Source organism: Sus scrofa, chromosome 5 (genome assembly GCF_054392235.1).
Source record: "Sus scrofa isolate SSC_HxYL_T2T_F1_AM1 chromosome 5, Sscrofa_HxYL_maternal_Yorkshire_Landrace_v2.0, whole genome shotgun sequence".
NCBI classification, from domain to species: Eukaryota; Metazoa; Chordata; class Mammalia; order Artiodactyla; family Suidae; genus Sus; species Sus scrofa.
This window is the reverse complement of record NC_139387.1, coordinates 5,941,092-5,967,490: the sequence shown is the minus strand read 5'-3', so window position 1 is coordinate 5,967,490 and position 26,399 is coordinate 5,941,092. Positions and strand designations below refer to the sequence as shown.

Genomic DNA, 26,399 nt, shown 5'->3' with positions numbered 1-26,399 from the left:
CAGGCGGAGATGCTGCCTGTGCCTTAGCAGGGCCGGCTCAGCCCAGCTCCCCTGGCCCTGTACTTGGCAGTGGCCCTTCCTGGCAGGGGATGAGCCTCACATCTCAGCCTGGGCCTGTCCCCACCACAGGTCTGGCCTCCGCACCAGGGAGCCCCAGGTCTCCCCACTGAGGCGCTGTGGCCTGGCCTTCTGCTCGCTCCCCCAATGGAGGCCACGGAGATCCAGCCTTGAGGCCCAGAGAGGGGCCCACACCTCCTATAGGTCTGGGGGAGGGGCATCGAGGGGGCAGCTGTCACCCTGAGAGCACAGGGGCTGTAAAAACGGGTGGGGGCACCAGAGCTAGTTTCTGGGGCACCCTCGGGGCAGGGCGTCATCCTGGCAAGGTCTCTGGCTTCCAGACTCCCAGCTCAGAGAGGCTCGGGCACTTGCTCAGGCTTTAAGTCCCCCAGGGGTGGAGGCCCCCGGCCCATCCACGGCCAGCCTGACCTCCCACCCAGGCGGGGCTGCTTCCTGCTGCAGGTGGGGGAACAGTGCAAGGACCCCATCATGTCCCCGCTTAGGGCCTTGGGCCGGGTTGGGAGGCTCTGCTTGTCCTCACTTCCTGAGACTTGTGGGCTGCCCTCCAGAACCCTCCACGCGCTCTCAGGAGACCCTCCTCTCTGCCCCTCCCACCCAGAGTGACCCGCTTCCTCCCTGAGCTCCGGAGACCCTTCCCGGAAGGCGAAGGTGAGTGTGGGCCCTTCTTCGCGTCTGTCCTGGCACCACCAAGTCTCGCACACAGTCGGTGCTCAAGAAGCACCTGGTGGGTGACCACAAGCCAGGAACAGAAAATAGGGAGCCGGCCAACTCCCTGCCAGGCCTGGCTCAGCTCCCCCAGCTTCTTCCTCTGTGACCACGAGCACATCGCTCCTTCCCCTCACTCGCCTCAGTTTCCCCATGAACAAGGGGGGGCCCTTCTCACCCCCATCCCTGTTCTGATGGATTGTACGCTGCCCCCCTACGAGCCTGCCCCTGGTACCTGAGGCCTTGGCACAGCCCAGATCCCCAGGTCACCCAGAGGCGGCCAGGCCAGGCCTGGCGGGGGACTTGCCTGTGTTTAGGGGGGTCAGGACACGGGCTGACGCTGTTCCTCCTCAGAAGAACCCAGTGTTTTAGCTTGAGCTGTGGTCAGAGCCCTGTCCTGGTCACTGGACCAGAGCTTGCTTGCCCTCTGGGCGTTCCTGGGTAGCATAGAGGGGATGAGATAGCCCCTCCCACCCCTCAGAGGGGACAGGAGCAGGCTGCTCAGGGCCCCAGGGACCCCGGAGGGTGGTGTGGATGCAGCAGTGATCCAGGGGGAGAAGGGGCAGCTTGGCCCAGGCTATGTGGGAGGGGACAGAAAAGCAAAGAGGATTTGGTGGCCCAGCATGGGGCGGGGGGCGCAGGAGGGGCAGCAAAGGATGCCAGAGGGTCCTGGCTGGGGACGGGGAGGATGAGGTGTCACGCATACTCACGGGAAAAGTGACCACCTCCTGAGCACCTGTGGCCCTTCACCCCTTACTCTACGCCTCCGACCGGGAGGCAGGCATCACTCTTGCCTGGAGGAGACGAGGCCCAGAGGAGAGGGTTAAGGCTTCTGAGCTCACCCCGAGACCAGGACACGCCGGGGCCCAGTGAGTGGTCCCTTCAGGATTCCTTGCAGGAGCCCCGAGGATGACAGGGAGCTGAGAAAAGGGCTTCACTCAGACGGTATTTCCCCTTGACTTTTGAGGGTTCCTCCCGCAGCCCCCGGCTTTTGATCAGCTCGTGGAGGGAGCGAGGAGGGGCTCTCCCCTCGAGACTCCCGCAGATGTGTATTTAAACCACGGTACTGTCCATGGGGCCTGGGGCACGTCACTGAACTTGAGTTCCCAGGCCTTGTGTGTCTTCTGCAAAATGGGGCAACTTGGGCTTCCCCCGTGGGCTGGCATCCCGGTGTAGGAGCTGGGCCAGTGCCAGGACTGGCTGGCCAGCAGGCCCCGGGAGCCGCTGTCACCCCTCCCTCACCCTGCGCCCGTGTCTTTCTGAGGGAGCCTGGGCTGGTGAGGCAGAACTGCTGTCTGCCTTGGGCCACGTGCAGCTGCGACGGGCTCCAGCTCCCCCTCAGAAGTGGGGAACAGGGGCCCCATCACCATCAGGCCGGGTGTGGGTGACAGGGCTCCGTCCTGGGCTCTCTGGGGGCTGGGCAAAGGAACACTGCCGAGGCCGCTGCCCGGGGCGGGGCGGGGGGCAGCCCTCAGCTCTTTTCTCGTTTTGCCCCAGCCTCCTTTTGGCTCAGGTCACCCCAGTGAGGGTGTGGGGGGGTCCTTGGGGGATTTTATTTGGTGCCACGGACCAGCTGGGGCTCCTGGGTAAGTCTGGCCCTTGCAGCCCGTGTCCACCTCTGTATAATGGACATGGGGACACCCAGCCCCCCGGGGCATGTTTGGAGACGGGGAGGTTCTTGGCAGATAGTGTAGGTTAAGAGGCCCGGTGCACAGCGGGCGCTCAGGAAGTGTTCGGGGGGCTCAGGTGGTGAGTGCCCCCTGGTCTGGGCCTGCTGTTCGGCCTGGGGGAGGGGGAAGGGGGGGCACCAGCCTGCTGCCCACACTGCAGCGGGTGTAGAGGAGAGAGGCACCCCGAGGGGTTCAGGTGCCTCAACCCCCAACCTCCAGCTTGGGAGGGCCAGTGGGACAGAGACACGGCGCCCTGGGCGGTGGGCTTGTGCCTGGGATCTTGCCTGGCTCCAGAGGTGAACACCCGTGAAGACACGTCTAACAGGCGATGTGAGCGTGAGGCACACGCACAGCACGGACTGTCACACTCATGAGATCAACTGTTTATTGACGTTTTTTTCTAAAATACTCTACATTTTAAAGAAACTCCTACACTGCAAAGACTTGACAATTTTTTGGTAAATCTGTAGCAAAGGAATGAGGATTTCTGCTGGTAAGTTTTCATGACAGACACACACACATCCACTTTCCAAGTAAGACATCAAGCTCCCTGGAAACACTGAACAAAATGCATAGCTTGTGATGGCGGCAGCCATTTCTCAATGTCCAAGTAGCACAAAATAAAGATTTTCCCCTCCCTCCCTGGCCTGTGATTACAGTGTAGCTTCCTGCTCCCTGATGGCTGCGGACACTTGGAGGAGACCCTTGTGCTGGGGGGTGAGACCCAGCTTTTGTCTGCTCGAGAGGGATACGGGCGACTATGAGATCTGCAGCTGCTGCAAGGACACAGGAGCTTGTACAGTGTTCGCCGCGGAGAGGACTAAGGCGGTTATTGGAAGCTGGCCCGCAGCTGGGCAGTGAGGACAGGTCTCCCCACAGCGGGCTCCGCTTCCGAGGCCTGGAGCCCGAGCGCCTGGGCCTGAACGCACGGTCTTCAAGCAGTTTACAAATTAAACCCACTGTCAAAAGCTGTTAAATCTCATTAACACAGTAGACGAGCTCTTTAGATTCTCTGAATATCAAATAACATGTACAGATATACACCAAGACACGAGAGCCTGGTACAAAGCATCTCAACTACAGATGCATTTGCTTGCAAAGTTAGTCTTCTTATTTTTTATTTTTAACCTTTCAAATCACTGATGAAATCGTTAATTTGTAAGAGTAAAGTATTAAGCACAAGTAAGAGTGAAAATAGTTTTTAAATACGGCGACTTTAGCGAGCACTACGTAAGTTACTTCCGGAAATGCCATTTGGACCCCCCACATGCGGAGAGCATCGCAACAGAAACCCAGCCATGTGTTCCGGCCTTCCCGTGCACTCTCTGGCCTAAACATCGTCTGTCCGAGCGAGCTCCCAGCTCTTGCAGCTCGCCCCAGGCAGTGGCACGGCTGGTTGACAGTACAGCATGGAAATAGAGCTGTTTCCTCAAGACTCGTGTACATCGATCTGTGCCATAATTTAAGGATAAATGAATGGAAGAACAGGTACATAAAAAACTATAACTGTACACAGCCTTTAAATTAAAAACCTCCAAGTCTTCATTCAGAAAACGGCATGTAAGTTTGTTCATTTAAGTTGCAGGTGATGGGACTTGTCAGAGAAAGTAACTGGTGGAACCAGAATCAGTGTAGCCCGCCGCTGGCTGGGAAGAGAGGTGGAAGGACAAGGCCAAGAACATACAGATCCATGATAAGCCAGCACACGGCGCGGGGGAGCGGGGGCAGGGAGGGGCCCAGCCATGTCTGCTGTGCTGTCTTTCTTCCTGTGCTCAGATCTCTCCATCTGCACCGAGTCCCAGCTGAAAGGACCCGCTCGTCTGCCTTCAAGAGACACTATGGAGCCAAGAGCAATGGAACCATCATCTTTTGCAGGAAAAGGAGTGGATGCCCCCACGGCTGGCCGGAGGCGCCGCTGCCCGGGGCCTATGGCTAACAGAGCTCCTGGGACCTCCGCCTCCATCCCTCTGCCAGCCAGCCCACTGGCCTGTCACGGGATGGCCTCGACGTAATTCGCTGGGTACAGGCCAACCTGCCCGTTGTCCAAGCGCCCCTTGCACCAGCCCTGCTCATCCTCGTCCTCTATCTTGGTCAGCTCGTCCCCTGCAAGACAAGAAGGGAGTGGCCTTGGTGACCAGGGCCCAGAGGGCCACCCTCAAGTTTCAGCCCCCACCCTGGGCCCACAGAGTCTCCAAGGTGGGCGGGAGGGGCGGGCACGCTCCTGGGGCAACGTGGGCTGAGGGGCTGGTTCCTTCTCAAAGTTGCATGTGCAGCTGCGTGTTTAGCCACAGGGGCTCTTGAGAGATCGAAAGACCCCCATCTCTCCCACAGTGACCCTCAAGCCAGCCTCTCTCAGGTGCCAGTGGGGCTCCCACACTCCCACAGAAGCCGCTGCCGGACTCGTGCGGCCTGACCGCGCCAGGAATCCCTCCTCGGGGTCCCCGTACTGCCGTCCTTCGTGCCCTGCGCCGGGCCCGCCCGACCTTGTCTCTCCTGCAGCCCTCGCGGCCCTGGCCTCGGTGCCTTCGTTCAGTCTGGGTCTGGACGCAGGCTGCGGAGAGGCGCGCCCGTCCCGCGGTCCCGAGCACTGAGCTCAGGGCCTCCGTCTCCCGATTAGAGGAACCAGGCCTCCCAGCACACCGAGTGCCGGCGCGGTCTGGAGCCTCCCCATCGCTCTGTGTGCTCTCGCGGGTTGAGTTCTCTTTTGCTTATTGAAGCAGGACGACCCTGAGCAGCAGAGGCAGCAGAGAGATGAGAGAGGGGCCGGCGGATCCCTGGTCCCTCAAGGAGGCGGGCCAGGGGACAAGGACCAAAAGTGCGACCCGGGCTGAGCTGGAGGACGGTGTAGGCCTGCCGTTCTCCTGTTCAGGGCGCACAGAGCAGCCCAGAGCCAGGGGATGGGAAGGAGCCGCTGGCTGCTCTGGCCACGACCTCCCTGCGGAGACGGCTGTGGGAGACGGTGGAGACGAGCCGCCTGAGCTGTTGTCTTTATTGTTCAGTTTGCAGCCCTGTATTTCTTATTGGCATTTTGGTCCATTTTTCAGGCTCAACTGCTTTTTCTCCCTCGGGCAATTCTGACGTACGTCGCAACATCTCCCTGACTCTCTGTCTTGTGCAGCAGCAGTACTGATCCCGATGCCTGCAGGGCCAACACCCGGGGCTGCCGCTGCTCCTGCGCCAGGAGACCTGGCGAAGGCCCTGCCCGAGTTCTTCATCTGTGGGCCAGGGGCGCTGGGAAGACTAAGTGCCATACACGAAAGGGCCCTGGTACACTGCCAGGCACGTAACGAGCACTTGGCAAGTGTGAGTGGTGTTATGCCCACGTGAGAGACGCCCAGCTGCGTCTCCCCTGCCCCCCACCCGTGGGTACCGGGCCCCTCTGTCAGCACCAAGGCTCGTGCAGGTCTGACTGGGCAACACCAGGAGCGGGTGCGGGGGCTGCAGTAACAGCCCATTGTCTCCCCCACCTGCCCCCAGCAGGCCGACAATGACAACTGGCATTTATCGCATCCAGCCCTCGCATGGCAAGGCTCCCAGACGGTGGAGAGGTGACAGGTGCACCACGTGAAGACTGCGCCGCCTCCAAAGGCCCAGAAGCAGAGAGCGGCCAGAGCAAAAGACAGAAGGAGGCCGCACATGGGCTGGGGTGCGGGGCGGGGGAGGTCACATCGGGGGAAGAAAGTAACACAGAAAAGAGACCAAACCAGCAGGAACCTTCTGAGGCATAAAAATGAAAACTGGTGATTAGAAGCATTCATTTCAGTTTGCTTCTGATGACCCACTGAGAGCAGAAGTAAACGTTTTAAATCTGAAAACTGCTGACATCCTGCTGTACAGCACAGGGAACTGTGTCCAGTCGCCCGTGACGGAACGTGACGGAGGATAATGTGAGAAAGAGAGTGTGTATAGATGGATGGCTGGGTCACTTTGCTGTACAGCAGAAATCCACAGAACAAATCATACCATAATAAAACATTAAAAAAAATAAAAAACTGCTGATAAACCCAACAGAAGACTTAGAAAGAATGAGAAATTAAAAAATCAATCAACAAACAAAGTAGGAGGGAAACAACCCCAACTAAAGATGCTGGAAAACTCAACAAAGGTGTTCAGAGCCACGTAAGAACTTTCTGCCACCAGCCAGAGGCGCCCGATGATGACCAAGCCTGGGGTGGAGGGTCTGGGGACAGCTGGCTGGCCTGAGTGTGGGGAGAAGGTGGCCTTCAAACACAGCCCCCAGCTGGGGTGGGGGTGGGACGTGGGGGGTGGGTCCCAGAGATGGAGAGCGGAGGGCACACTTCAGCCCGTGCTGGCTGAGTCCCGGCCCAGCACCACCCAGCCCTGGAGGGGTGGACGCTGGATCTGGGGTGACTCTGACGAGGGCAGGGCAAGAAGGGAAGAACTTGGCTCCCCTTGGGCCCACATGGCACCAGGCTGATCAAGCCTCTCTGGACGGGCTCCATGAGAGTGCTTTTCAAACAGAGGGCTGCAACCACTCTGGGGAATAGCAACCAGCATTGAAAAAAAAAAGAAAAAAGAAAAAAGAAAATCCCCACACGCAGAGCTCACATAAATCCAGATCCAGACTATTCCGCAAACCCAGGGTTTCAGCTACTGGCAACACAGGTGTGTTGGTGGTAGGCGTGCACACCACGTGGCTGAGGGTGGAGTGTGGAAGGTGCTGCCCTGAGATGAGGCTCTGCAGGCCAGGGCACGCCACACGCTTTTCTGGGGCTGGGTGGCCTGGCGCGCAGCACTTCCCGTGCGCGGCCCTCAGCCCTGCTGGGGCGGCGTCCTGGGCAAAGGCACGTGGGTGCCGCGCTGTCTGCTAAGCTGTGGGGCTGAACATCTGCTACTTTTGAAATGGGTGGGGGGGCGGAGCCACAAGCCACAAAAGCAGCGCGAACTGTAGCAGACCGAATACAAGCAGCCTCCCCTGCAGGGTGGAAGTCAGTGCCCCAGATGCCAGCCGGGGAGCCCACCCACCGGCCTTGAAGCTCAGCTCATCGTGCTCCTGCCCTTCGTAGTCGTAAAGGGCCCGGACCCGCACTTCTGTCCCCGAGGTGGCGTCCTCGTCAAACGGATTTGAGTCCCCATTGGCGTCGGTGGAGGAGAACGGGTTGTTGGACTCATCGTCTGACCAGTCCGTGGGGTAGCTCTGGGTCTTCTCGTAGCTGCTCACACTGCAAGAAAGGGTTGACACGCGGGCCCTGAGCACGGGGCCGGCAGAGGCCCTGCCTGTAGCCTCAGTCCCCGGCGGGGAGGCCGCAGGAGCCTGGGGCTGCGCTGGGACTCCTTCCGCAGCCACTCTGCGTGGTCAGGCTCCCGGCCCGCAGGCCTGTCTTGCCGCGCTGGTGTGCCAGGGCCGTGACCAGGGCGAACACAGGGCGGAGGAAAAGCAACCACAGACCGTTAACTGGCGCCCCCTCCCCGAGAGCTGGAGCAGGCGGGAGTCCAGCCGCGGGCAGCCGGGCCACCTCTGCAGGCCTCATGCATTGCTTTGCGTGCCGAGGGGGAGACCCTGGACAGAGAGAGGAGAGACAGAGGGCGAGCGAGGTGGGAACCAGAGGGAAACGGTCGTTCACCAACTTTTTGGCCTTAACGTCCTCCTTCTCACTGACGGTGCTCCCCGTGTCGTCCTCGTCCTCGAAGGGGTTGTAGCTGGACAGTGACTGCGCTGACCGTGCGGGGTTGCCCGGGACACTAAGGTCACTACGGGGAGAGAGAGAGCTTTCAGGGGACCCCAGCTCGGCGGGCCCGTCCTGGCGCTCCCAGCTGCAGGATCACAGGGCCAGGGTCTGAAGGGACGAATCGGCTCCCCATCAAACGGGAGAAACATGTTGTCTGAGCAGAAGGATGGCTTTAGCAAAGCGCTCAGCACGACTGTTAAACACACTTACAGCGTCTAAGAGAGAACAAGATTTCCAAGGTTCCTCCTTGTGTCTACACCCCGGGGTGGGGACAGGTTACTGCTGGGGCACCAGTGCTTCTGGGCCCGGGCTTCTGTCCACGGTTCTCCCCGCCTGGCCTCGTCCCCGCTGCCGAGAGCAGACCGGCAGGACGGCGGGGGGAGGGCAACGGCAGGGAGGCTCCGGGAGTGACCCAGACCCCCAGCACAGCGCACCCTCTCCTTCTGACTACAGAAGCGGCCAGCAGCCTCCACCCTGCCTCTTCTGGGTCTGCAACTGCCCGAATCAGAACCAGAGCTTCTGAATAGCCCTTTCTTGGAAGAAAGAAGGAAGCCCTCCTATGTTCCAGAGAAAACCCATCTGCTCAACTAATCAACTGCCCACTCTGTGCCAGGCCCAGAGGGACGAGGAAATTTGACCTCAGCCTGGCCTGAGGGCTGAGACCCACGGGCAGCGACATGCAGTGACTACAGGTGCTAAGGACATAAGACAGGCCCCCGAGAGCCTGGGGACCCCACTGTGGGCCTCTGAGCTGATGGCCTGGAACACCAAGCACCGTGCAGGGCTCCCCGGGCCAGCACCACCTCCACCTCTGAGCCAAGGCAGCACGGAGCAGGCACACAAAGTGCTGGGTGCATGGCTGCGTCAGAGCGGGGAAGGGGAGGCGAGGCAATGCCTCAAATGCCACCAGAGTGACCCCAAGTGGCAGCAACTGCCTCATGGGTTTCAGGCCTGGCAAGGGGCCCTGGGCCTAAGCTGCTTGCTGCCCCCACCATCTGGGCCACGTATCTGAGGCCACCAGGCCCTCCTCACCCCTCCTTTCTCCAGCTGCTTTCTGACAGGAGGTTGGGGCTGGGCAGCCGAGCTGGTGACCTCCCCACCCCCGCCCTTGGTCACACAGGTGCTGGCCTGACCCCCAGCACGGTGCCCACCGCTCTAGTCACTTAACCAAGCCCACCTGCCCAGCCAGTGGCACAGCAGCCGAATGACAACCAGCCATGTCAGCAGCCCAGGGGTACAGAAAGGCTTCCAGAACGTGTCCTGACCGCTGACCCTTCCCAGGAAGCCGCAAGCCTGAGATGTGTTATCCTGCCACGTGGCAGGAGGCAGCCTCAGCTCTGCAGAGGGCAACCGTGCTTCGCTGCTGGACCTCTGAGGCCGCCTCTAACACATGCTTCCCACGGGGCTCTAATGACCTCAGTGCCACCTCTTTGATCCAGGCTCAGTTTTAGCCAAGAGTGGGTCAGAAGTCACCAGCGTTCTCAGCCAGGAGCTGAGTGGAAGAGGGGACACTTGTCCCACCCCTGAATCCACACCAGCGGAAGTAAGTACAAACCCGGCCGGGACACCTGAAACCACCCGAAGGACAGCACCCAGAGTGACCTCCCCTGGCCGCGTGCATCACTGGGGACATGCAGGGACCACACCTGACATCAGATCCTGCCCTCGTTCAGGGCCTAAAGCATGTTTGTGGCAAAGGCTCCCCCTCTGGATCTGTCTGCAGTTCCGGCACCAGGTGGACTGATCGTTCTCCCCAGAGACGCCCCTGGGCCACTGCCTGGCAGAGCTCGGGCACCCAGGCTGTGTGGGAAGATGCCCTGGGGTTCCCTGCAAGGCCCCAGGGGGGAGTCTCCTGGTGTCCCAGGTGGGGCACCCCAGCTCTGCAGAGGACGTAGGCTGCCCCACTGCCCACCTGCTGGGCTTGTTCTGCAGAGCCTGGTCGCCCGTCTGGTTGATGCCGGTCAGCGTGACACCATCGGCGGTCTTCTTCTTCTCTCTCCGGCTGAGAGTTCGGTTAAGGTCTGCGGACCACTCCTGGCAAAGGTACCGAGGGACAGAAAGCAGGAAGTTCATTTGTTTGCAGCCGCCTCCGTCTAAAACCCCAGCCAGGGAGCCGGTGGTCCATCCTGCACAGTTAGTGACCGCTAGCCTCGCTGCCTCTGCTCCCCGTTATTTCCCGCAGACCTCAGGCTCCTGACACCCACCACTGACCCCTCCTCACTGTGCGAGGAGGGGACTCCTGAGGGGGCCTGGAGGTTGGCACCAGGGACGGATGATGACGAGAACACCTGGACCAACAGGCAGAGCTCTTGCGTGCCAGGCCCGGGGAGCCTCTCCATCCCGCCCCTGCCCCCAGGGCACTCAGCCTCCGGCCCCTGAGGCCAGCAGGCCGTGGCCCCATCAGGTCTCCTCGAGGGTTTCACACCTAGCCTCTGAGGGCGTGGCTTTCAGGGCTCAGGAACCTCCCGTCCAGGCCCTGAGCTGTGCGCTCCCTAGCAGGGTGAGGGAGCTGGGTGCGGGGCCTGAGCCAGCCTGCAGTGTGGGAACCAGGCCCTGGGTGCAACCAAAGTCAGGGGCCGGCGTTGCTGCTGGGGCGACAGCTCAGCTCCGAGGAGCAGCGCTGCTCTGGCCCCCGGCTGCCCAGGACGCCCTCCTGCAAAGCCAGGGCTCACCACTTTGCAGCGCGTGAGCAGGCTCCTATCCACTGCACTGAAAGCACGGGACCCCTGGGAGGGCCTTCGTTTCCAGGAGAGCCCTTGTGGGCACACATTTAACGACTCCTCTCCCAGCCCAGGCGCCCCTTCCATCCGTTCCCATCAACTTGAACAGGATTTACATTTGGGGCGATGGAGCCCACAGCTCTGCTCACATGTAGTTAAGGAATTTCAAAGCTAGAAGCCACCTTAGAAATATCAGGTCTAACCTACCAAAGTGTCAGATGAGGAAACTGAAAGGAAATATGACTTGTCCACACAGAGCTGTGGCAGACTGGGCCCCTGACTCCAGACTTAGGTCACCTACTTGTTAATTATTTTCTTAACTGAAATAAGTTTACTGTGCACTCAATTGAACTTCAGAGTCCCCATGGTGACCTTCTGAGTATAAATCTGCCCTGACGGGATGGGCTCGCTGTGAAGGGACCATTAACTTGGACCAAAAACCAGCTGGGCTACACTGCAGCCGCAGTTCTTTAAACAGCAAATGCTGCCAGAGCCAGGCTGGGGACACCACACAATGAGCCACACGGGCTGAACACACACTGCAGGAGGCTGGGAATTCAATAAGTTAGCCATAAAATAGGAACTTACTTCGTCCTTGCGGCATGCAAAATAAAAACAAATGATTTCATTAGAGAAAGTCGTGCATGACCCTGTCGGAACTGCCAGCGTGTGTCACATGCATGCATGGGTTCCTGGCCCGTGGGACCCACAGAGAGAAAGGCCACCACGGGCTCTGGCCAGGTACCCACCCCAGGGAGACTGCCTGCCAAGTCCTCCCTTCCAGACCATCTGCTCTCCAAGTAGGGATGAACAACCCTAAGTGACCAGGGGGGCGGCCGGGGGTACAGAGCACAGGGTTCCCTGAGCTGCTCCTGAGAGCAGCAGACAGGCCCCGCAGGCTGGGGAATCGGCTGTGCACACAGGATGCATCACCGGCTCGCTTCCACCCCGTGTGCTGTCACCGGGGGAGGAGAGGCTGAGCCGTGTGCTTTCTCCTGTAGGTCCACTTCCACCTGCTACGGCCCAGGCCTCTGCTTTGGCCCAGGGCCTCCATGAAGGGGCACAGCCTGCTTGTGGCCCCTGTTGGAAGCAGATGTCCTAAAGACGGTGCAGGGGGTGGGGTTGGGTGGGGAGGGGGCGGTGCTCAGGTGCAGGGACCCCATCACTTGGAGAAGCTTTCTTGAGAAACTCCAGACAGGAGAGGCAGAGGTATGAGGAGTGACAAAACTACAGGCTAAGATGGGGCCAAGCAGGCTTCTGTGTGGTGGGCCTGGGGCAATACCCAGTATGTACCAAGTCACTGAGTCCCCCAGCCACCAAGATGGTGCTCTGGTTGTCCCCGTTTCACACACGGGAAAACCGAGTCTCACAAAAGGTCAAGGACTTGCTGAGCATCCCACAGCTGCTAAGTGGTGAAGTCGGGCCTAAGTGCAGCCTGGGCCCTGGCTCAGCCAGGGGAGGCCACGTGGTCTGAGCCCAAAGCAGAGGGGGTGGCCTCGGGCACCTCCTTGGGGGAGGCAGCAGCTGTGGCCCTATGGGGCCCTCCCGGCCCCCGCTTCACCGCAAGGCAGGCAGAGTCCATCCCCTCAGAGGACTTGTGGCAGGACTTGTGGCCACTGCCTTCTCTGCTACTGTCAGGAGGCCGGGTGGGACCTGGGGACCCAATTCTAGGGCTGGGAGCGTCTTGAGATTCCCCAGGCCCTTGAATTTTCCTTGTAGAGATATCTGATGGCCCACACCCATGCCAAGGGGAAAAGAGGAAAGTTAATTCTACACCGAAGTTGGCTGAATTTATACAAGCAAATAAGGAAAGGACCCTCATGTGAAGGGTAAGAACAGCTACACGCGGCGGCCATGCTCCCCTTCCATCGTGGGCACTGCGGCCACTCCTTTCCTGGCCACCCTGCAGGGCTCAGCAGGGAACCAGGGGTCCTGCATGTCCTGCAGCTCCCAGGACTCACTGCGAGGGAGCACCGTGGTCAGCACGTGACTGTCGGCCTTCTCAGTGGCAACAGACACAGCTGCGCTTTTACCAGAGATTCAGGAGGCTCTCTGGTGGCGCCCCAAGCCCCCAGAACATTAAACATCCTCTTGGTTTCTAGGGGCAGCCGTGTGTAAAGGCTGCCTCTAAACAGGGCACAGGCCGGCGCTGAGTCAGCAGGAGAAAGGCGGCGTGTAGCTCAACCCTGTGGGCCAAGGGCCTGCCCAGGCCAACAGGCCACAGGGGCAGCCTCCTCTTACCTCGAACTGCGGCCAGTTCATGGACATGCCTGGCCCATGGTTGGCTCTGAACCACCTCAGGTCCTCCACCGCGTCGGCAGCTTTGATGCTCTGCTCCAGGTCATGGTAAATGTTTTTGTAGCTAAATCAGAGAGATAAGCATGATTCTTCTGGAAGGAAGGGAAAGCCACCCTTCAGCCTTGCCCAGGGCCTGCCCACAGCTGACACCACCATCTGCGGCTGCGCTAGAGTCAACCTCACAGTGCAGATCAGTCACCTGCCCTGGCTCAGCTGGCTGATCATCTGTCACGCACAGATGGGGACAGACAACCTTGGCGCGGAAGCTACAGCTTCAGCTTTTGACAAATCAGCTTTAAATCAAACGAGGTGGCACCAACCTGGCTTTGCTCTGTGTCAGATAATACAAAAGGCGCATGTGGGCCACCAACCTGCATGGTCCCTTTCAATCAGGTCCAGGACTGAGTGTCAGGAAAGCTCCCCTCATCCCTTCAAAGAATCTGGCAGGTTTACACTCAGGTGCGAAGACGGTAAAGGAAGCTTGGTCAGTGCTGGCTGGCTGCAGACCCCACCGGCCACCAGGGGGCGCTCCTGTCCAGCTGCCAGCGCAGCCGCCTTCCTGGGAAGCCCACCAGGTCAGGCAGGTGTATATACCACGGGGACCTGGGGTTTTCACTACTAGTTTGTGTGTCTGACAAGGCATTTACCCTCTCGGGCCTTGATGTCCTCCTCTGTCAAGGGGGCATAACGCCACCTGTTCTGGGTTGAACTGTGTTCTCCAAAGTGATCTGCTGAAGCCCTAGCCCCCGGGACCTCAGAATGTGACCTTATTTGGAAATAGGGTCTTTTTTTTTTTTTTTTTTGTCTTTTTGCCTTTTCTAGGGCCACTCCAACAGCATATGGAGGTTCCCAGGCTAGGGGTCTAATTGGAGCTGTAGCCGCCAGCCTACACCAGAGCCACAGCAACGCAGGATCCGAGCCGCATCTGCAACCTACACTACAGCTCACGGCAATGCTGGATCCTTAACCCACTGAGCAAGGCCAGGGATCGAACCTGCAACCTCATGGTTCCTAGTCCAGTTAACCACTGCGCCACGACAGGAACTCCTGGAAATAGGGTCTTTACAGAGGTCGTCTATAAATCAAAGACTATCTTTTTATAAAAAGGGGGGAAACGTGGGCACAGAGACAGAGGAAAGACCATCACAGGACTGGCGTGATGCGTCTACAGGTCAAGGCTGAGGAGACTGACACCAAGCAAAGGCTCCTCCCCTAGAGCAGAGCCCTCAGAGGAGCGAGGCCCAACTCCTGGGTTTCAGAATCGCAAGAGTTGTTTTAGGCTGCCTGGGTATGGGTGTTTTGTTTCGGCGGCCCGAGGGTCCATCGACTCCACAGGGCAGCGTGGGAAACTAAGCGAGGCCAGGTCCGTCCACCAAGGACAGGCACACGCATGACAGGAGAGACGCTGCACACAAGAGACCTGGCAGCCCCGCCCCCGCCAGCAGTGCAGGCCCGGGCCAGGGACTTACCTGGGCCTGGCCTCAGGTGCCTGCCAGTGAGAGGGGGTTATGCTGCCTGCTTTACACATACTCAGCAAGATTATTAATTGGTAACAGTGTAGCTATATAGTAATTGTCACTTTTGATTTTTTTTTTTAATACTAGAAAGAGACAAACGGCACGTAATTTCCTATGAATGACAAGCTTGGACTTGTGAGTCATTTCTAAGTGGCTCTGGCCATAGGAATGACAGGAGTCCAGGTCCAGGGTCAGCCTGGACCTCTGCCCTGACGAAGGTGTCATGAGGCCAAAGGCGAGGAAGTGTGGACGAAGTACCCCCCACAGCCTCCGAGTCTCCAGTTAGGACTGAATTTCCCTGGGTCTGCGCTGCCCCAGACCCAGACCGACCGGGAAGTCAGGGAACAAGCTGGCAGCCAGCGGCTCTGGACGGAAAGGACCGCCTAAACTTCCTCAAGGTCAGGGCAGTGCCCGGGACCATGGGACCTGCTCTTGGGTTGAGTTCGCACATGCGGCCGTGGCAGCCCCCTCTTCCTGCCCGGACACAGAGAACCGCGCCCGGAGCTGGCAGCGTGTGGCAGGAGGCCCCCAACTTGGGCCGGCAAGCAGCTACTCTAGGCAGCAGGACACCGCACGGCCTCAGACAGGTGCGCCGAAGGCCCCTCCCTGGACAGGAGAACTCCACAGCTTCTGAAAGCCCTGCCATCCCAAGTCTAGCAACTGCCCACTGACTTCACCGTGATGTACCTGTCCCCTAAAGGACACTTACGCGGCCACATTTGACAGGTCTAGGTGCTTCTGAACCTCCAGCAGGACTTCCCGGAAGAAGTGCAGGCGCTTCTCCTCGAACTGCTGGCACTGCTCAAACACCTGCTCCATGCTCTCCATGTACTGCGGTGTGCCCTGGCTCAGCTCCTTCAGAGACTTCTCGTACTTCTCTTTGGTCTACGAGGAAGCCCAGGGACAGGACATGAAGGCGGATTCCCACGCGGCCCGGTCCCCCTGACTGAGCGAGCACGCCTGGCTCTGCACCGCCGTGCCCCTCACTCAGCCTTGGCTCTCTCCACCACTTGTGAATCCATCAGCATCCAGACTGCTTCTCAGGTGACAATACGAAGAAGCCTGCCACTTTGGGTGACCCCATATCCAAGAAACACCCCACCTATTTCCTTTGTACCCCTAAGTTCCTGCCCAGAGGCCCACCTCACACCCCACCTGTGCTCCTGAAGGGCCTGTGGAAATCCTTGGGAAACAGACCCCCCACCCCCGCCCCCAGGCCTGCCAGGCTCATCCTGGATGCCCTCTGCACCACCGACAGCATCCCTGGGCCAAGCTTCTCAGCATGCCCTCCAGACTCCAAAACCCCAAAAGCACAAGCTCCGGAGTCCAACAGCATTCAGGTTCAAGTCCCAGCCCCTCCACTCCTGAAATGCAAATCTCACTCCTGGCACCTGTCAGGCCTCTCAGCTGGAGTAAGATGCAAACAGGTAGCCTCTGGGGCAGGGGTGGTCACTTGGAGCCCAATGTGTGTGGCCTCAAGCAGCACTGCCACACTGTCCCCTGTCTGTGTTACACATCGGTGTCCTTTCTCCCATGGGCAATGGCTGTGCTGGGTCACCCCTGGACCTCAGATCTCGCCTGTAGCAGCAGTGGCTCAAAAGTTACCTTAGATGCAAGATCACAGGGCTCTGGGCGCCAGACAGACCTGCACCAAGCCTGTGCCTCCCATTCTTGCGTAGCCTCACTTTCCTTCTCAGAAAACGGAGTGCTCTACTGCACAGCCCTCGACCGCAGGCTGCACCAAGGCCCTGCAAAAGTCCTGGCCCCTTCCCTCCAGCCCACCACACCCCCGACAGAGCTGCTCTTCCCCAGATGGCCTCGGAAAGAAAACATTCAAATAGGTGTGGCCTATTTTCGAGGCTGCCAAGGGACAATGTGACAAGACTGTAGCCTAAGAGTCATGGCTGAAGTTGGCACATTGACGTCACAAGGACGTGCCTGGGGTCAGTAACCCCACACAGCCTTCCCTGCCCCCTCCCCTGGCAGTGCTGGGCCAACTGGTGGCCACGTGGGTTCAACAGTTGATGGGACCATCAGAGTGACAGTAGTCTCTTTGGGTAAAGTGAGGGCTGGGGCGGCCCATTTATCACAAGCCCTTCCCTCTAGCAAGACCCTGAAAAGGGAAGTGACTGTGGGCGGGTGGGCTGGCCACCGAGGATGGGGGTTCTTCTGAGGAAGGAAGCGCCTTCCCTGAGCTGCTGCAGGACCCCCTGCCTTCAAGACCACGCCCAGGCCTCGGGCCCAGCCCTGCCCCATTAGAGCAGCTTCTCTGCCCCACTCGGGATTCCAGGTCTACTCGGCACTTCCCTGCTCCCATGGCCCTTCTCTCCCTCATGCTCCGGAAGACTCCCCTTTATGCTCTGAAGAGACCCCTCTTCTTGAAGCCTTCCCCAAGCCGCCACTGCTGCCCTCACCCCTCTCCTAGTACAAGTGCTTCCTTGTTCTGCTTGTAAGCCTCCTGCTTCGCCTGGGCTTGGGTCCTGTGTGAGCCCAGAAAAAGGCCAGCCCTGACAGAGCCTGGGCCTCCCCAGCAGGGACAGAGCTCCACTGCCGCTCCGGTTGCTCATCACCACCAAGTGCCAGCCTACACGCTCCAGGCCTGGGCAGGAGCATGGCTCAGAGGCCCCCGAGACGCGCCACCATGGGTCTGAACACCAGTGGTTCCATCAGAGAGACACCGAGCAACCACTTCTTGGGACCCCTTCACACACAGTGGCCGCCCCGGAGCCCTCGTGGGAGGCGGCAGGCTGCTCCACCCGCCCTGCGCCCACGAGCAGCCCTGCCCCGCGCAGGCCGCTAGAGAGCGAGGTCACTGTCCTTGGGGAATTGCAAGCACCAAGCACATATAAAGTTCCCAACAAAGATTCACAGGGCGAAGTGAATCACCCTCACATGGACCCTGATATTTAGCAATGGACGTGAGAGGTTCCTTTCCGAAGGACACCGCAAGACGGGGGCACCGCCTGGCCAGGGGCAGACAGAAGGATGTGTGCAGCCAGGGAGTGCTGGTTTAAGGAACTGCTTCAAGAAGGGGGGTGGGAGGAACTGCCCTCTTCTCCAGGCCAGCTCGCGGCCTACAAGGACCACTGTTCCCCAAGGTCACTGAGGCAGGGAGGGAGCCAGGACAGAGCCCTTGACCAAGTGCCGAGGTCATCCTGACAGGTGCCTTAGTCTGACCTCAGTTCCTGGGTTTGTTCTGCCAACGCATCAATTTGGTGGGGGTCTGTGCTGGGTGATTGCAAAACAGGAAAGGCATGCACCTCTCTCTCTCCCTCTCTCCCCCTCCCTCCCTCCCTCCCTCCCTCTCCCTCCCTCTCTCTCTCCCTCTCCCCCCCCCCCCCCCACACACACACAGAGGCACCTTCCTGGGCACCCAGGTCCCTGGGTACATGTCAAAGGCAGCCCCTAGAGTCCCCGCAGGCCTGTGTTCCTTGAGCACAGGGGCCCTCCCTATTCAGCAGGTAGCCCCAGGTTCCTCACCTGGTCCCACGGTGGGGGGAGGCACCTGGGCTGCCTGTGGGGGCTGCTCCCGTGGGGGCTGCTCCTGAGGGAGCCTGACGTGGCTCTGAGCCATGAGGCGCCCTCCTCCACCCTCTCTTATTACGTGAAGACGCAGCCGTGAGGAGCAGCCGAGAGGGCACGGGCCTTCCCACCCGCACATCATTAGGTGGCTTGGGATTGAAACTCTTGGACAGTCACTTTCTCAGCCACAGAAGGGAGGTGCCAGGTGCCAGCATCTAATTCCCTGGGGCTCAGAAATGCTCATCTGAGGCCTGAAAGGGTGGGCAGGTAGTAACACATCAACCGGGGCTCCCACGCCCCGCTTCTGGCATCACGACCTACTCCTGCAGCATGTCTCCTTTCTAATTTCATCTCCTCTCCAAACCCAGGCTGGGACTCTCCTCTGCGAAGCCTGTAGCAGGGCAGGTCCTTGACTGGGGCAGCCTCCAGCCACCCAGCCCTTAGAACAGAGCAAAGGAGTGGGTGGGGCGGGGGGTCAAGCCGGGAGCTGAGCACACAGGCCAGACCCTTGCCCATGTCGGCCCTCACTTCCTGGGGACATTCAAATTACAAGATGCTGTCTGTGTTTCAATCCTGGGACTCAGCCTTGCAGGCAGAATCCCTACCCTGCACCTGTGGAGCCCCGACAGTTCTTCTCACTGATCCAGAGAAGAAACAGCAGGGCTCCAGGACGCTGTGCTGGCTCTTCGTGGCCGAAGGCCCTGCCCCCACTGCCCGAGCTCCCACAGCCTCTGCCCACGCCTCTCTGGGGCCTTCAGTGCTCCGCTGCCCTCGAGCTCCCTGCAGTCACAGGGCACAGCTGCTCAGCGCACTCTCCCAGCCTCCACCCCTCCATGGAGGCTCCCTTCTAGACCATCTGGTCCTCCACGCCCCTGCCCTCCGATCCCGGGCTCTTGAACCTTCTTCCAGTGGCTCCCTGGCAGCAGTGGCCCACGCTCCTTACTCTGCCTGCTTTCAAGGCCATTGGCAAAGTGGTGCTCACAACCCTCTGGACCAGCGCACACCTCAGCTCCCCACTGTTGACAGTCACAGCTCCGTGTCCTGTGCTGGCTCTCCCTGCCTGCCCCTGCCTGCCCAGCACCCTGAGGCAGGCACAAACAGCTGTGTAGGGTGAGCCGTGACCCGGAGGCCAGGAAGGTGTTTTGTTGGTGCCGCCATCCATCCCCCATCCGACCAAGCGGCGACAAAGGCTGGCCGTGTGCCAGGCAGGCGAACGGGTGAGGGGTGGGCTCTCAACGAGTAACAAGTGCACGATTCACCTTAAGGACGTCTTGCTTGCATTTTTCTACTTTGTCTTGCAATTTCTTCAGCTGTTCGGGGTTGAGGGATGGATCCGCTTTGCTATTGGTTTCTCGAGATATTGCCAGCTTCTCCTCTTTGCACGCTGCGTGGTAGGCTTTCTTGGCTGCTTCTACCTACGGGGAGAATGAGTTCCTGCACGTCACGCTTCAAGTTCAAAATCTTCGCTAGAGGTTGCACAGGCTGGGAAGTGCTTGTGCCATCAAGAGGAGAGGGAAGAGCAGGTACAAAGCGGTGTGTGTAGTACAATTACAACCAGTTAAAACAGAGAAGTTCATTTGGCAAGTGTTGACAGAGTGCCCGCTTCGCTGTCAGGCTCTGTCTGGGCACCAGGGATACGGCGCCAGACAAAGAACCTGGGCTCTCGCAGAGCTTACGGTCTAGCACTACAAGACTAGTTAGTACAGAGCAAACGAGAAGGTGCTAAGTGCCCAGGAGGAGGCTGCAGCAGGGAGAGAGGGAGGTGCCCTGGGGAGGGTGGGGGCTGGGGGAGTCTTATGAAGAATGACTGGACATGGAGCAAGACTGGGATAGAAAGAGCCTGCTGCACAGCTGGAAACCTAACACGAGGGGAGGGGAACGCTGGGAGGCAGGGTTACAGGCCACGTTCCATGTGTCTGCTTTGTTTTTGTTTTTGTTTTTGTGTTCTTGGCCACAACCCAGCATATGGAAGTTCCCAGGCCAGCGAGTGAATTGGAGTCACAGCTGTGACCTGAGCCACTGGAGTCAGAGTCTTAACCTCCTGTGACACAGCAAGAATGCTTCCATGTTTTTTAATGACTAGTTAACACACACACACACATATACATGTACACACATGTATACATAGATGCAGATATACACACATATATGTAATTTAATAGACGCTTCTTACTTGAGCCAAAGTCACAGATTTCATTCTAAAGAAAGATGAATCTGTAGCCACGGCCTCATGAGGGGGACAGTGTCATTGTGAACAGGACCAGAGAGAAGAAGGAAGAGAAAGGAGAAGTGGCAAACGCCAAGACACAGAGAAAGGAAGGAAAGCCTCCTTACAACCTGGTGATACAGGGTGATGCTGAGGAGGAGGGACCAGGGAGCTCCTGAGAGAAGCCAGTGGCAGCGTGGGGGAGGAAGTGGCGTGTCTACCCTGAGAAATGGGGTGGGCCAGGCTGCAGGTTGGGGGTCTGCACGTGCTGAGAGCTGGGGCGTGGGTATGACAGCGTCCAGCAAGCCAAGGCTGCGTGACACTCGGTGGTTTCCATTTGCTACTTCTACAAAAATGCATATCGGTATCATTGCAAATCTGAGAGGAAAACCCACAGGAGAAAGAATATTTAAAAATCACCCTATTTACCAGTCCAAAGGGGCTTTTAAGTCTCTCTAACAGACAATTTCCGAGGGTTGGGGGAAAGTGCTGATAGTGGTTACGAGCTAGGATATCAATTTCTAGTTTCTGAGTGCTACCAACAGCTCTTCCAAAACCCTGCTTTTGAAAATGCAGTCCTTAGGCCAGTGGGTGGGGCACCACTTGGGAGATTATTAAAACTGATCATTTGGGAGCTCCCACTGTGGCACAGTGGGTTAAGGATCCAACTGCAGCAGCTCAGGTGGCTATGGAGGCACAGGTTTGACCCCTGGCCAGTCGCAGTGGGTTAAAGGATCTGGCATTGCTGCAGTGGTGGCACAGGTCGAAGCTGTGGCTCGGATTCAATCCCTAGCCCAGGAACTTCCATATGCTGTGGGTGCGCAGTCCCCCCTGCCAAAAAAACTCAAAACCCGAAGCATTAATAGGCCCCACTTCTGACCTACTGAATCACCATATCTAGAGGTGGGCCTGGGAATCTGGCTTTTAGCAAGCTTGCTGAATTGCTGAACTCCGGAAGCACTATTCTATAATAGTTTAATCTCAGATAACCTTGGCAACTGTAGATTTAATACTCTTGACAGACCAAAAGGTTCATGACACGGCATTATGCAAAAACAAATAAAAGAGCTCGGGTTCTGTGCGCTACACCCTGGGCCTGTTTCTCATCCTGTTTCCAGGACTGTAAAGGGGGGATGAGGATTATGGACAGAGGGCACACACACACCGGCCACCACGGCTCTGGGCCGAGGGGCGGCCCTTTCTGGCGGGAGCACTGCTGGAGGGAGCCCAGGTCAGGGGGAAGCAGGCTGTGGGGACAGGGGAGGGGCTGCAGGAGGGTGCACCTCTTTCAGCTTCTTGGCCCAGGGCTTCTGCGCCTTCCGAAAGCCATCTTCGGCTTCTTTGGTCTCCTTAAAGCCTCCCATCATCTGCTTGTGAAAGGCCTCCTTCTGCCAGTTCTTGATCTTCTCGAAATCCTCGTTCATCAGCGAGGCCTTCACCTCCAGGTGCAGCTCGCTCACCTTCTCCGCCTCGGACATGACGGCCACCCAGGCCTTCTCCACCGTCCCGTACTGAGGCCCTGGCGTGGGAGAGAAGCTGGTGGGTTACTGGGCACTGCGGGCCCCGGGCAGGCCCTGGGCTGGGGCTCCTTCCTCTTAGCCTCCCTCAGCTGTAGGATGGGGCTTTAGGCCGGCAGTCTGGCTGCCTGGCTGGGAGGCTTCCTTTCGGCTGTCTTAGACATTTTTCTCTCAGTGCTGTTCCTTTTTCAGTTCCTGGGATGAAGAAAGTAAGAGGGAACTGAAGCTGGATCTGTCCTTCTGTTAAAGGGAAACGGGGAGATTCACACGTTTCCTTCTCGTAAAGACACTGAGCTCTTTAAAAACTCAGATCTCTTCATCCTGGAAGTTTTGATTTGCCTAGGGCCGGCTGTAGAGGAGGCCTCGTGAAGCAAGCTGACTCTCTGCCAGGGAGCCCTGCGCCCACCCTCTGGGGCTGCCCCTCCACCAGACCACGAGGCCCACGCACTCCACGCAGGGCCCGCCTCAGAGCAGGCCCGGAGAACTGCTTACGGAATGAAGGACAGCTCCGTAGCAGAACGGAAGCCCTGTCCTGGGGGAGGAAGGAGAGGACAGGACTCTCTAGAAAGTGGTGTGGGGTGCCTGGGTCACCTCACTCACTGTTCTCAGGAAGAAAACATCATCTGGCCTATCCTCTTGTTGAGAGGATGCTGTGGTGTGGCACGAGGTGATGCAGGGAGAGATGGGCTATAACAGAGGCTGAGGGTGGAAACAGGAAGACAGGGCCTGCAGGGGACAAGGGCGGCTGGAGCCAGGTAACACAGAGAGGACCATGGTGCGTGCGTGTGTATGAATATAATTGTGGAGGGTTAGCTCCTCTGAACTTCTAATCCCTTTTGTCTATAAAACAAGCAGCTCCCGTCCTGCCGAGGTCTTGTGGCGGGATCAACAGAGTGACGGGCAGAGTGCTTTACGAACCAACCTCAAGTTCTCAATAAACAGAATGGACAGTGCTGACTGCTGGATCTGGAGAGAGGGGATGCAGGCAGGTGGAAATAAAAAAACAGCTACTGTTTACTGAAGGAGCTGACCCATCCCTAGCCACCCCACTCCCTGGCACCCACGCTGTACCAAGGCACTGTGCTAAGCCCCACAGACAACCTGTTTCAGCGTCAGGGGAAAGACAGGCTGCCTGGAGGCCCTGGCCCGCACGCCCCCCTGCCCTGGCCTGGTGTCTGCTGGCTGGCGCCTCTGAGGACAGCCAGTCATGGTAGAAGAGCCTGCCCCAAAACACACCCCGAGAAATCCCCACTAAGCCATCTGTGTCCTAGGAGGTGCCATAATCAATCAAGCTTCCCCTCTCCTGCTGGGTAGTGCATTCTGAGAATCCATATGCAGAGCAGCACGGTCACTAAGCTCTAGACTCTTCTGAGTATTTTGCTAGGGAGGGAGGGGAGACAAAACCTGCACCACACACCAGCTGTAGTTATTCCTGTTAAGTTCAAAATCAGAAAGCCTGCTGGATCTAATCTTATCTGACTTGCGACACGGTCAGGCTTACAAACAGAAATGTCAGAAGCCACCGTGCTGAGCAGCGAGGCCTTTGACTGGATGGGCGCCTACTCAAGTCTGGGCCCCGAAGCAGCTGTTCTAAGCTGGCTCGGCAGGCGCAGCACGGCCTCTGGGTGACAAGGGCTGCCACGGGGGACTCGGATGCTGTGTCCCAGGAAAGGGGAGGAAAGCTCGCACACCCTGTGCTGCTGGGGGCCAATCGCAGCCCCCCAGAACTTCAGACAAAGAGGAAACTGGCTTGGAGAGGGTCGATGATTTGCCGAGATGCCCCCTTACCCTTGTCCACAAGCTGCCTCCAGCGCCGGGCCCACTCGGTGAGCTGCTGCGCGTACGCCTTCTCGATGCGCGCCCGCTCGTGCAGGCAGTTCATGAGGTCGCTGCACAGGCGGTGGCCGTCATCGATCCGCTTGACGGTCCTCTTGTAGTTCCCGACCTGGGAGACAGAGCCACGCTGTGAGGCTTGAGGTCGCCGCTGCACAGACAACCTCCAGGCCAGCCTGGCTCCCAGGGGGGCATCCCCCCTCCTGTTCGAAGGGCACCCTGCGTGGCGAGACGACAAGCTCCCGGTTTCCTTACTAGCAGGAACATGCAAAACAGTGATGCAGAGCTTCTCGGGATCCACACGGCCAGCGTCCACATTCTGACCCATGGGTCGGGGGGGAGACGGGCCAGTGTGGGAAGGGCTATGATGGAAAGAAGCGAGGGGCTGGAGCGCCCAGAAGGGCTTCTCGCACAAGCTGAGGGGCCAGAGTAGGTAACGTCCAACTAGAGAGATTAAAAACAACCACGGAAACAGAAAAACAATTTTTTAGGAACTCAGATTAAAATGATCTTATAAGTAACAGTACAGATGCTTGGCTAAAGGCCTTTTGATCATTACTGGACTAAGCAGGTTTTCCAGCGCCCACCGCGTTGATGTCATCACATTCTGCATTAATCTTATTACGTCCCGAGGTTAGCAATAAACTCCATTTCCACGTACTGAGCACCCACCATGTATGTGCCAGGCACCACAGGAGGTGTTTGACACCTCCGAGTATTGCCACTGCCCCAACGAGTAGGAATAATTGTCCCCAATTTTAAGATGAGGCAACCAAGGCTTAAGGAAATTACACTGCTAAGATCCTACCGTCATCGTCCTAGAGCCTGGGCTGCAACTGAAAGCAGTTTTTCAAATGGTTCCAGGTAGAAGTCTTTTTTTTTTTTCTTTTTATGGCCACACTCACGGCATATGGAAGTTCCCGGGCTAGGGCTGGATCACAGCTGCAGCTACCAGCCTACACCACAGCCACAGCAAGGCAGGATCCAAGCCACATCTGTGACCTATGCCACAGCTGTGGCAATGCCAGATCTTTACCCCACTGAACAAGGCCAGGAACTGAACCTGCATCTTCATGGACACTATGTGGGGTTCTTAACCCACTGAGCCATAACGGGCACTCCCCCAGGTAGCAGTCTTGATGGCAAAGCTCAGACTTTTCTCTGCTTTGACATGGGCCGACGTGAGGTTAGACTACTTTTTCTCACACATGAAAGGAGAGACTAGGAGTTCCTGCTGTGGTGGGTTAAGGATCCAGTGTTGATGCAGTTGTGGCATAGGTTGCAGTTGCAGCTTAGATTCAACCCCTGGCCTGGGGACTTCCGTATGCCTCGAATGCATATGAAAAGGAAAAAAGAGAGCGAGAGACTAGCTTATCTAAATCATAAATAATAAGAGTAACTGAGAAAATATTAGCGGCTAATTTAGAGTGAAAATCGAAGTAGTCAATACGTTTCGTTGAGTTGCTAATTAGAAAGGATTCTGTGTAGCTGATACGGGAGCACTTGTACGAAATATGAGAGAAAAATGATCTATTGTATTTTTTTGGGGGGGCACACTCACAGCAAAGTTCCCAGGTCAGGGGTCTAACCCGTGCCACAGAAGTGATCTGAGTCACAGCAGTGACGATGCCAGATCCTCAACCTGCTGGGTCACCAGGGAACTCCTGATCTTATATTTTCAATCCTTTCCTCCCACTGTCTTCAAAAAGTGTAGTCACCCTCTGGTCAGTTTTATCATTTCTAAAGGTCTCGGCCCAGCTGATCGCTCTCCTAGTTCATCTCTGTTTAGAGTTACTCTGCAGCTCCTAGAGAACAGGGAGGACAGGCTCCCCCTCCCACAGAAAAGGGTACAGTCCCCTCTCTGCCAGGTAACCTGTTCAACTCTGACTTAGGAACAGTTCACACCACCGAGTTCCTCCCACCTGGACCCGAGGTCTCCAAGTTGAAGAAAAGTTAGCAGCGGAGTTGCAGTACGACCTTGCAAAGGGACAGGGCACATGGAGATGGGCAGCGGGAGAGAAGGGGACCGTGTCCCTCCAGGAAGGGATGTCCCTGAGATGACCCCGCTCCAATGGCAGTCGGAATCCTGGGGAACAGCAAGGAGCCCCGGAAGTCAGGTGGCCTGGGCGGCCTTCTCCAGAGGTCTGGAATGACTTCCAGCGGGCTTGCTGCAGTGCACAAAGAGCTCTCGGACCCCACGACCCATCACCGTCTCCTCAAGAACAGGCCAGGAGGTCACAAGAACACAGAAGCTGAACCTGAGCTTTCAGTTCCATCCTTTGGCCCCTTTATAGGAAGGCGAAAGAAAGCATTTCACAACCAGTTAGAAGTGACATCACGTGTTCACTTCCCTTAAAATAGGGCCTTGCTCTCAGTTGGAAATTTACAGCAGCATGAAAAAAAGGAAAAAAAAAAAAAAATCCAATGACATGCAACTCAGTATTGCTGAGCTGGTGGCAAGAAGAGCGAAGATAATCACAGCCGGATACAGACTTGACAGCTGACATGAAAGCACGATGTAGACCTAGCTTTCATCTCACTGTTACCAACATTATTCAAATTAGTAATCAATATGAAAATATGTTGGCTCTCTAGAAACCTGCCTACCTCTCTGATTTTCAAAACCCCTCGTACAAAGATTCA

General features: G+C 57.8%; 1 protein-coding gene across 20 annotated transcripts in view; it reads right to left on the bottom strand.

Moving 5' to 3' along the window:
• Nucleotides 1-2,824: 2,824 nt before the first annotated feature.
• Nucleotides 2,825-26,399, bottom strand: part of PACSIN2 (protein kinase C and casein kinase substrate in neurons 2) — a 132,104-nt gene continuing 108,529 nt past the window's right edge. For 8 of the 20 annotated variants that reach the window (XM_084955106.1, XM_084955105.1, XM_021091420.2 and 5 more), the window contains 9 exons: nucleotides 23,712-23,868; nucleotides 21,690-21,925; nucleotides 19,460-19,615; nucleotides 15,388-15,563; nucleotides 13,105-13,225; nucleotides 10,056-10,177; nucleotides 8,043-8,165; nucleotides 7,440-7,636; nucleotides 2,825-4,556 (listed from right to left, as the gene is read on the bottom strand). In XM_084955106.1, the coding sequence (XP_084811232.1) occupies nucleotides 4,444-4,556; nucleotides 7,440-7,636; nucleotides 8,043-8,165; nucleotides 10,056-10,177; nucleotides 13,105-13,225; nucleotides 15,388-15,563; nucleotides 19,460-19,615; nucleotides 21,690-21,925; nucleotides 23,712-23,868 (1,401 nt within the window). In that variant the 3' untranslated portion in view covers nucleotides 2,825-4,443. The other 12 variants (XM_084955111.1, XM_084955112.1, XM_021091423.2 and 9 more) reach the window with 2 other exon arrangements.